Source organism: Capricornis sumatraensis, chromosome 1, assembly GCF_032405125.1.
Source record: "Capricornis sumatraensis isolate serow.1 chromosome 1, serow.2, whole genome shotgun sequence".
Lineage (NCBI taxonomy): Eukaryota > Metazoa > Chordata > Mammalia > Artiodactyla > Bovidae > Capricornis > Capricornis sumatraensis.
The window spans coordinates 2,673,951-2,684,475 of record NC_091069.1 but is presented as its reverse complement, the minus strand read 5'-3'; the positions used below and the strand labels follow the sequence as shown (position 1 = coordinate 2,684,475).

Here is a 10,525-nt window from a genome sequence, read left to right as displayed (position 1 = left end):
ACGCCACTCTGGGGAGCCGCCTGGCCCTCCTCTCCTCATCGACCTGTACCTGACCGGGTGCCCAGTGCCACGGGCGTCTCCTGGGGGGCAGGGGGTCAGGAGAGGTGAGACCCAGCCATCCTCTCAGACACGGGGCCTCCACAAGGCACAGCTCAAGTAAAAACAGGCATTTATGTCACACAACCTTCGTGGTGGCTTTGGACTTTTCACACGGCTGGCGGGGGCTCAGCGTAGCCTAGGGCACTGCACGCTCCCCTCAGTGCAGAAGGCTGTTCCTGTCTTCGGAGAGCCTGCACCCCGCCCAGGCACCCACGCTCACTCGTCCGTTCAGGTCGGGGGGCGCCCACCTCCGGGAAAACCACACTGGGCAGCCCGAGCCCCCCTGCCTGCTGTGGGCTCTAAAACTAGAACTTGAATATAGTGGGTGTGCACGGGTGGGGCGAGCGGAACCCCAGCCTCAGGAGATCCCCCCAAGCCCCCGAGTGGCAGAGAAAAATCCCTCAATGAGGGGGCGATGGGGCAGCTGTGCGGTCCACGCCCGAGTCCCAGTGTTCCTTTCTTCCCGTTGCCGACGGCAGTGAGGGAAAGGGGCCCCCCAGAGGAAGGTGATGAAGACCCGTCAGACAACCAGATGCTTCCCGCCCTGGCCCCGGGGAACCGCAGGGACAGCCCCGGGGCCCCCGTGCGGGAGAGGCTCAGCGCAGCAGCACGCACGCCACGCGCCTCTGCTGCTGCCGCGATTCTGAAACCCGCCCTGAGCGTCAGACTCCGGGGGCTCCGGGGCTCCGGGGCTCCGACCGCCATCTGATGTGGTTGCAGCTCCCGCGGGCGCCACGGTCTCCTGGGGCGGGGCCCTGCTAGGCGTCCTGGCTGCGGGCCTCGGGCGCGGGGGGCCGCCTGTCGCCGGCGAGGCTCTCCCAGTCCCTCTTCACCAGGACGTACAGCCTCATCGCCACCTGTGCATCCTGGACCTGGGGGACACGGGCCATCACCACGGCCATCCTGGTGGTGGCCGGTGTGGCCACCCACCCCCGTCCATCCCACAGCTCCCGAGTCCTGCCGCCAGACGTGGGGCGAGGACGACCACTGACAACGGCTCCCACTCAGGAGGGATGGGCGTGCTGGCTCACGAGGGGCCCCGGATGCCACACAACTCGGGAGGCAGATGGGAGGGCTGCGGGCCCAGCTCGATGCCCAGAGGGCCAGGCTCTGTGGGCCCGCAGCCTCACCCTCAGCCCTTGGGGGTCTGCAATCTAGACAGGACCCGGAGGCCCCTCACCCCTGTCACCCAGGACCCAGAGGCCCGTCGCCCCGTCACCCGGGACCCGGAGGCCCGTCACCCGTGACCCGGCGCCCCGTCGCCCCGTCACCCGGGACCCGGAGGCCCGTCGCCCCGTCACCCGGGACGTGCTTACTGAACAGTGCTCCGCCTCCTGCACCTGGATCCCCAGGATTCTCTCTGCAAGCAGCTTCAGAGACGGCCGTCCACTCTGCCGGGGAGAGGGGAGGACATCGCCACGTTCGGGTGGGGCCTGGGCAGGGGGTGGCCCGCCGAGCACTGACCCAAGGGACTGTGAGTGTCCCTCCCACGCAAAGTGGCTGTGTGGGCTGGTGACTGCCCGCTTGGCCAGCGGAGGACCAGGGAGGGACTATGCATCGTCGGCTCCGGGCAGCCCTGCTCGTGGGGCGGGGGGAGTGGCCCTGCTCTTCGTGGGGGGGTCCCTGCTTGTCGGGGCAGCGGCCCTGCCTCTGAAACACACACAACGTGCCTTCTGACCCGCAGCTGGGGGTGTGATCACAGATGAGAGAGGACTCACTGCCCTCAGGGGAGCTAACTTTGGGTTGGCCAAGTCTTCTCTAAGATTACTTTTTTTTCCTAATGTCTAATTCTCCTGTGATTCTCATTTATTTATTCACTGTTTTTTTTTTTTTTTTGGCTGAACTGCAGCATGCAGGATCTCTGTTTCCTGACCAGGGACTGACCTTGGGCCTCCGGCAATGGAAGCGCCAAGTCCCAACCACGGGGCAAGTAGGGAAGTCCCTCCTCTTAGTTTTAAAGGTTAAAAGGGAAAACCAAACCAAACCCAAACACCTTTAACCAGGAAGCCAGCTTCCAGGGACCAGAACCCGTAATCACGTGAACCATGCCTTCAGAACCACGTGGTTTCAGGTACCTTCACTTGGGTCCTGAAAGGCTTGTACTTCTGAGTGTCCCGGATCTTCTTCTTTGGGTGGCCCAGAAACAGCGCCTGGAGGAGGAAGGCACGACAGGCATTTCGGTGTTTATCTGGAGAAAGGTGCACCCCTCTCTCAGAATCCCACACTTGGCACACAGACAGGACAAGGCACTGATGAGAGGCTGAACTCCCGGGGGCAATTATCGCGGGACAGGCGACGCTCAGCAGGAAGAGCGCGCGGACGGAAACACAGCCTTCCAAGCGGGGAAGGCGGAGGCTCAGTCACCAAGGGGCCAGCAGCCGTTGGTCCCGTATTTGAGTTTGCATCACACATACACACAGAAAGTCAGGGATGAAACGGGGCCCCCCACGATCTCAAGACAGGCCCAGGAGAGGGTGGAAGGCAAGTCTGCCCAGGTTACCAGGGTGGGGAGGGCACAGGGGCTGAAGCGGGAGGCTGAGCGCTCAGGGCCTCCGAGCTGAGAGCACGTGCTGCCCAAGCATCTCATCCCAATGGGCGGGCCAGTGCAGCCCAGGGCAGAGACCCTGGCGGGCACGGCCGAGCCCCACCCTCAGGGGCACAGGAAGGGGCCCTCAAAGCTGGCCTGCCGCCCGCCGTGGGCCAGCCTGTGAGACGGGGCCTGCCCGGGGTTCCAAGGGAACAGGCACCGGGGGTGCCCCCGCCCGGGGAGGGGGCTCTGCCCGGATGAGTGGGGTCGTCGCTGGGCGGGGCGGCAGCGTCAGCCACGGCTCCGTCTACCCGGGTGTGTGAGGAGCTGCCCCCTGCCCCAGCTCTCACTGCGGGCACGTCACCCACGGCGGGAGGCGCGCACGGCACCTCCGACGCCGCGGGACACAGAGGCATGGGCCAGCACCTTGAGGTCGTTGTGCAGCGCGTGTCCGACCAGAACCCGGCCCTTGAGCAGGTCCGCGACTTCCCTCTGAACAACTTCAAACTCTTCTCCTGGAAGCCACGCACGGGAGAGGTTTCAGTGCTGTGCTGAGAGCGAGCGCTCTTGCCCCGTCAGACCCGGGGTGGGTCAAGGCCTCAGGAGGGCGGGCCAAGGGGAGGCTGCGCCAACCGAGCTCGTGCCCTCGGGCTGCCCACCCGGCCCAGGCGGGACTGGCAGAGCCTGGGGCCGAGGAGCAGCCAGGCCGCAGCACGGGCCGTGCTCCAGGACCCGAGAGGCGCGGACGGCAGAGACCACGCACCCAGAGGAGGAGGGCAGCTACCTCGAGCCCCCGCCCTCAGGATCCCTCCAGGCCCCAGATCTCAAGGCCCCTGAGCACAGCTCGCCCAAGGGCAAACTCTACAGACCAGGGCCCCGGATGTGTCCCAAGGTGGGACACCTCCGCCCGCCCCCCCAACCTCATTCCCAATGTAGGGATCCCAAGGGAACCTACGAGAACCTGCCCCAGGCCAGGCCTCCCGCTGCTCGCCCCATCCCCACGGCTTCCCAATAATCTAGAAGACCCTGCTGCCTGTGCCGCCTCCCCAGGCCCGTCTTCACCTCCCAGCGGCCTTCTTCCTCTGACACCCCGTCCGTCCCCGCTGCCCAGCGACACCGCAGTTTGGGGACACTGGCCCAGCCGACAGTCAGGTGGCCGAGAGGCAGCCAGGCCAACACAAAGCCCACCCACCTGGGAGGGAGGAAAGACTGCCGGGCCCCCGTGGCGGCTGGGCCCGGCTGAGCCACCCACCCTGCGCCAGGTCCGCGGGCCGGATGCCGCTGACCGCGGTCCTGTAGTCAGTCACCGGCTGGGTCGGCTTCACGTGCTTGTCGTACACGCACCACCCGTGCTGGTTCACCAGGGACACGCGGGCCACGATGCTCTCCTCCCCCTTGGGGCCCACGCCCACCATCTCGCAGTCCATGGCTAAGGCTTTAGTCAGCCTGGGGAGGAACCAAGGCTCCAGGTTACCCCGCGGGACCCAGGACCCGGTTCCACCACTCAGTGCCGTGCTGAGGACTGGGCTTGGCCAGGTGCCGAGTTGCCTGCCCACACGACAGGAGGGGAGGGAAGCAGCCCTTTCCTGAAGAGCCCCCGCCGCCCCCCGAGGCTGAGTGCGCCCCGCGTACCCGCTGAAGGGCCGCTCCTTCACCAGCGTGGCGCTGCTCTCGCTCTGACCCAGCTGCCGCCTCGCTATGCTGGCTGCCTCTGGGCCGATGGCCGCTTCGATGTCCGCTGGGTCAACATCGTCAAACCAGATGTCATCTCTAAAAGACAGAGGGGAGAACGGGCTTAGCGCGGTGGTGAGCATGGCCCGCTCTCAGGGCGGCTCAGGCCCGTGTGCCTGGCCACCGGCCATGGTGATCACCTTGGCACTTTCCCGTTTAATTAAAAAATACACCCTTTAGCTAAAATGGAGGAACCTCAGAGCAACACAAAAAACACGAGACGGAAACACACCTGCGCCCCTACTCGGGTGTGACGGCTGCGACGTTTCCTTCTCAATGACAGAACGAACAGCTACCAGACATTTAGGGACCACAGATAAACACGCTGCCAGGAAAATGGAGACTCAGACACCCCTTGGTGCCCGCAGCGTCCCCGTGCCGAGCCCGCAGACAGGGGCGCCCGGGCTGGGATGCTCAGCAGCCGGGTCCTCTCCTCCGAGACGCACTGGCCGACTGGACAGGCCCTCTGGCCTCTGCCCGCACAGGCTCCTCCCTCGCAGGACTGATCCCGACCACACCTCGGGGTGAATCAGTGCATCCCCGCCCCCTGACGGCCCCTTCTCGATGCAGGGCCCAGCTGGGACCACTCTTTCCCGAGAGGGCGCCTGGCACCGAGACACACGCAGGCCCTGAAACCTTCAGCCACTGTGTCCTCAGCCCCCGGCGACACACAGCCAGGCGGACTCACAGACACGCCACCCCCTGCCGAGCCATGCAGAGGCAGCTGCTGACCGGTCCCGCGTGGGCGACACCCAGGCTTTGCTGCATAACCGGCATGCACTGGGGCAGCAGGGGCGCCTCAGCTCCAGCACTGGTGGCCGTGCTGCTGTTCAGGGCACCTCAGGAACTGGCCCCAAACCACCCAACTGGCAAGACGCAGGGGTCAGTTTTGAACTCAAGTCTTTCTGGCTCTGGTGTTCGTTCATTCCACAAGTCTTTCCTGGGGGCCCACGAGGTGCCAAGCCCTGCTCAGGGCCCTGGAGGCACCGCAGCTATGGGACAGGGTCAGCCTCTGCTACACTTGCGCTCTAGGGGGACAGACTTACCCCAGGTTAATTCTAAACTAGCTGAATCACCCTGAATTACCCACGAAGAAACCCACAATGCCAGGACACCTGCGCTCTAGGGGGACAGACTTACCCCAGGTTAATTCTAAACTAGCTGAATCACCCTGAATTACCCACGAAGAAACCCACAATGCCAGGACACCTGCGCTCTAGGGGGACAGACTTACCCCAGGTTAATTCTAAACTAGCTGAATCACCCTGAATTACCCACGAAGAAGCCCACAACGCCAGGATAAGGTGGCAGAGGGGCCAACAGCCTCGGCCTCCTTAGGGAGAGAGGCCTCAGTGGCTGTGACCGGGGAGGAGGCTGAGGCACAGGGCGGCTGGGGAGGCCGCGTCCATCATCACGTCCCGTGGTACGTACTTGGTGGGCAGGGCTGGAGGCAAGGGGGCAGTTGGCTCCTCATCTTTCCGCTTCTTATGTTTGATGTCGCCTTGCTGCCGAGAAATGTCACCATTGGTCCTTTTCTCGGCCCCTTTCTCCTTGGGCTGCGCCTGTATCTTCCTGCTATTCAGTGATCCCGAGGGCCCAGAGGCCCCTGTGACCTCAGGGTCTGTGTTTTCTGTCCCCATCGCATCTCTCTTTGCTTTATCTGAGATCGAGCTTCTATTTTGCTGGACACGCTGCGGCTGCTTTTTGGAATCCGTTTGAGAGGGAAGTGGAGGCTCTTGTGGAGTCTGTGGCCTTTGTTTCAGCAGCTAATAGAACCCAAAACAAAATACACGACACACTGTAATTTGGAAATCACACACTAGAGACGGGAAAAAAAGCATGTCTGTGTCTAAAAGCAGCCTGTTCCCACATTGTTATTTCAGAGTTTCCTCCTTCCGAGCTGATGCACGGTGGCCACTTCCTCAGTCAGATTTCTTGGTTTGCTCCTGCTGTGAGGGTCTCAGGAAGAGATGGTCACGTCCAATGACACGGGGTGGACCACCATACCCCTGCTCCCCTCCAGGGAGGGCTGAGGTCTCCCAGCCCAGCGCCCTCGGTTAAGACCCTGCTGTGCCACAACCAGCTGAGTGAGGAGGCAGTTCCTACCTAGCTGTTCCCGTGATGTTTAAACAACAGGAGAGCTGCCTTTCTTGTATGAATTAGAGAAAACGTGAAGTTTCTTCCCACAATAAATACCCATCCCTCTGCTCGCTTCTTTTTGCTTTACTTTCTTGTAAGAAAGAGGCAGAGTTACAGCCCAGGAAGTCTGAGACCCCTGGGGTTGCCCGAGGGAATTTCATGGTCTATGTATCAGGACAGGAGAATGATCTGGACTCCCTGCTTAAGGCGCAGGTTAACAGTCTCAGAAGCCCTTCTCTGCGCTCCCCCTCACCCACTCTGAGGCTCCCGGAGAGATCTCAGGAGCTCAGAAGAGGCTGAGGAGACACCATGAGGGTCGGCAGCAGCAAAGAGTGCGAACTCCCACCCAGCCCTGTGCACCTGCACCCCAGGCGCTCGCTGTGTGACCCTGGGCCATGTCCCTCAACCCCTCCCAGTCTCCGCATCCAGAAAACAGCGGTACAGCAGCAGCCAACTCTGGCGAAGGTGATTTACGAGTGAAGCTCAGCCGACAACAGCACCCAGGAGATAGTGGCCCATAGGTAATCTGCAAGTCTTGGTGCACTGATGGCCCAGAAAGGCAAGGAGGTATAGTGGCATTACGAGCAGGGAGTTGATGGGAGGGGGCATGGGGTCTGACTCCTGGCTCTGCTGACCTGGTTGCAATCTACTTAACCTTTCAGGCCCACTTCCTCATCTGTAAAATGCAGATGATAAAAGATCTCAGAGTCGGTCTCAGGTTAAATATGAACACATCAGCTCAGCTCATCCAGCAGTGTCTAAAGCACATGTGAAGCGCTCAGTGATCAGTAGCAGTGGTCACCGATTAAAGGCCCAGTGTTGCCAGAATTTCATGGCAAATAGATGAGGAAACAGTGACAGACTTTATTTTTTGGAGCTCCAAAATCACTGCAGATGGTGACTGAAGCCACGAAATTAAGACACTTACTCCTTGGAAGGAAAGCTACGACAAACCTAGATAGCATATTAAACAACAGAGACGTTTCTTTCTGACAAATGTCTATACGGTCAAAGCTATGGTTTTTCCAGTAGTCATATATGGATGTGAGAGTTGGACCATAAAGAAAGCTGAGCACCAAAGAATGGATGCTTTTGAACTGTGGTGTTGGACAAGACTCTTAAGAGTCCCTTGGACTGCAAGGAGATCCAAACACTCCATCCTAAAGGAGATCAGTCCTGGGTGTTTACTGGAAGGACTGATGCTGAGACTGAAGCTCCAATACTTTGGCCACCTCATGCGAAGAGCTGACTCACTGGAAAAGACTGATGCTGGCAAAGACTGAAGGCGGGAGAAGGGGACGACAGAGGATGAGATGGTTGGATGGCCATCACCGACTCGATGGACAGGAGTTGCTGATGAACAGGGAGGCCCGGTGTGCTGCAGTCCAGGGGGGTCGCGAAGAGTCGGACACGACTGAGCGACTAAACTGAACTGAACTGTCAGCAGGGTCCTCTGCATCCAGCCTCTGCTGTTCCGCAGCCCACGCGCTCCGGCCTCTGCGATCGGCTCTGCTCCCCGGGTCCACTCCAGCCCGCGCGCCCCCCGGGACCCACACACCGCCCCCCTCTCTGCCCGTAGGCCCCCCGCGGACTTGCCTCCTGCAGCGCCTTCCAGTTCGGGGAAAAGTCCTCCGGGGCCTTTGGGGGCCGCACCGCGACCACTCCGGGGTCGTTCCCCGGCGCCCCACCAGCTTCTCGCGCTTTGCTCCTCCAGACCCTTTTCTTCCGCCTCGGCTTCCTGACGGGCCCAGCGTCAGGCGCGGGGCCACGCGGGGCGCGCGCGGCGGCCGGCCCCCTTGCTCCCCTTGCTTTCACCATGCCGGCCCTGGAGCCCGGCTGGCCGCAGTCCGGGACCCCGGAAGCCGCCCGGGACCCCGGAAGTCGCCCGGCACGCGCCCCCATCACGTGGGCACCGGTTTCCGGGAAGTGCTCTCTCTCTCCCCAACCGGGCTGGAAACCGAGACTTCGCCTCTGGTTCCACACATCCGGGAGAAGGGCGGGCCTCCTCGGCTGCTAAGGAGAAGGGCCGCCGCCCTGGTGAGCGGCGTCCGCGGTTGGAGGCCCCGGGTCGGGTTGGAAGAAGCCCGGGATGTCTCTGAGGGCCGGCCCGGGGCCGAGAAAGGCGAGCGCCGGAAGGGGAGCGAGGGGGACCGCTGTTGGTGTAGCACCGAGGCCGGGCCGGCGGGGAGCGCGGCCGGCGGCCGCCAGGGGGCGCTGGGCGGCCGGACCGGGGAGCAGCGGGCGTGGAGCCGACGCCCGGTCCTGCGGGCCGCTGTCCGCCGGCCGCTGTTCCCACCCCGGCCCGTCTTGCCTACGCGGCGGGGACACTGAGGTCCAGGGCCAGGAGGGACGACCCCAAGTGGCTCTCCGCAGTCCAGCAGCATCCGATAACAAGGATAAAGCGCTGGGACAAGTGTTGTCAGTTCAGTTCAGTTCAGTGGCTCAGTCATGTCCAACTCTTGCGACCCCATGGACTGCAGCACGCCAAGCCTCCCTGTCCATCACCAACTCCCGCAGTTGACTCAAACTCATGTCCGTTGAGTCGGTGACGCCATCCAACCATCTCATCCTCTGTCGTCCCCTTCTCCTCCCGCCTTCGATCTTTCCCAGCATCAGGGTCTTTTCAGCTGAGTCAGCTCTTCGCATCGAGTGGCCAAAGTATTGGAGTTTCAGCTTCAGCATCAGTCCTTTCAATGAACACTCAAGACTGATCTCCTTTAGAATGGACTGGTTGGATCTCCTTGCTGTCCAAGGGACTCTCAAGAGTCTTCTCCAACACCACAGTTTGAAACCATCAATTCTTTGGTGCTCAGCTTTCTTTATGGTCCAACTCTCACATCTGTACGTGACTACTGGAAAAACCATAGCTTTGACTATATGGACTTTCGTCAGCAAAGTGATGTCTCTGCTTTTTAATACACCGTCTAGGTTTGTCTTAACGTTCCTTCCAAGGACAAGCGTCTTTTGATTTCACAACTGCAGTCACCGTCCACAGTGACTTTGGAGCCCAAGAAAATAAAATCTGTCACAGCTTCCACTTTTTCCCCTTCTGTTTGCCATGGGGTGATGGGACTGGATGCCATCATCTTAGTTTTATTTTTTAATTAATTTCTTATTGAAGAATAATTGCTTTAGAGAATTTTTCTGTTTCGTGTCAAACCTCAGCACGAATCAGCCATAGGCGCACATCTCTCCCCTCCCTTTTGACCCTCCCTCCCATCCCCCTCCCCACCCCACCCCTCTAGGTTGACACAGAGCCCCTGTTTGAGTTTCCTGAGCCAGACAGCAAATCCCCGTTGGCTATCTATTTTCCATACGGTAATGTAAGTTTCCATGTTGCTCTCTCCATGCATCGCGCCCTCTCCCCCTCTCCCCATGTCCATAGGTCTGTTTGCTACGTCTGTTTCTCCGTTGCTGCCCTGCAAATAAATTATTCAGAACCATTTTTCTAGATTCCGTTTATGTGCGTTAGAATGCAATATTTATCTTTCTCTCTCTGACTCACTTCACCCGTTTAACAGGTTCTAGGTTCATCCAGCTCATCAAAACTGACTCAAATGAGTTCCTTTCTGTGGCTGAGTTCCCTGGTAGCTCAGAGGTTGAAGTGTCTGCCTTCAATGCGGGAGACCCGGGTTCGATCCCTGGGTCGGGAAGATCCCCTGGAGAAGGAAATGGTAACCCACTCCAGTATTCTTGCCTGGAGAATCCCATGGACGGAGAAGCCTGGTAGGCTACAGTCTACGGGGTCGCAAAGAGTCGGACACGACTGAGCGGCTTCACTCACTATGTAATATTCCACTGTGTGTATATCCAGAGCTTTCTTGTCCATCCATCCGTCGATGGGCATCGAGGTTGCGTCCGTGTTCTAGCTATAGGGAATAGTGCTGCAATGAGGATGAGATACACGTGTATTTTTAATCTTAGTTTTTTGAATGTTGAATTTCAAGTCAGCTTCTTCACTCTCCTCATTCACCCTCAACAGGTCCTTTAGTTGCTGTTAATTTTCTGCTGGTCTAGTGGTATCATCTG

At 60.2% G+C, this 10,525-nt stretch overlaps 1 protein-coding gene across 3 annotated transcripts; it reads right to left on the bottom strand.

The window, feature by feature from the left end:
- Positions 1 to 102: 102 nt before the first annotated feature.
- Positions 103 to 8,338, bottom strand: REXO4 (REX4 homolog, 3'-5' exonuclease). 3 transcript variants are annotated; one of them, XM_068983269.1, is made up of 9 exons: positions 8,093 to 8,338; positions 6,750 to 6,752; positions 5,789 to 6,123; positions 4,259 to 4,396; positions 3,879 to 4,072; positions 3,053 to 3,141; positions 2,175 to 2,249; positions 1,416 to 1,490; positions 103 to 971 (listed from the first exon to the last, which is right to left on the bottom strand). In XM_068983269.1, exons 1-9 carry the CDS (start codon positions 8,312 to 8,314, stop codon positions 858 to 860), a joined length of 1,245 nt encoding a protein of 414 aa, XP_068839370.1. In that variant the 5' UTR covers positions 8,315 to 8,338; the 3' UTR covers positions 103 to 857. The 3 variants fall into 3 exon arrangements, with proteins under 3 accessions (XP_068839370.1, XP_068839361.1, XP_068839374.1); XM_068983260.1 differs by lacking the exon at positions 6,750 to 6,752; XM_068983273.1 differs by lacking the exons at positions 6,750 to 6,752; positions 8,093 to 8,338 and adding an exon at positions 7,751 to 7,799.
- Positions 8,339 to 10,525: the final 2,187 nt, after the last annotated feature.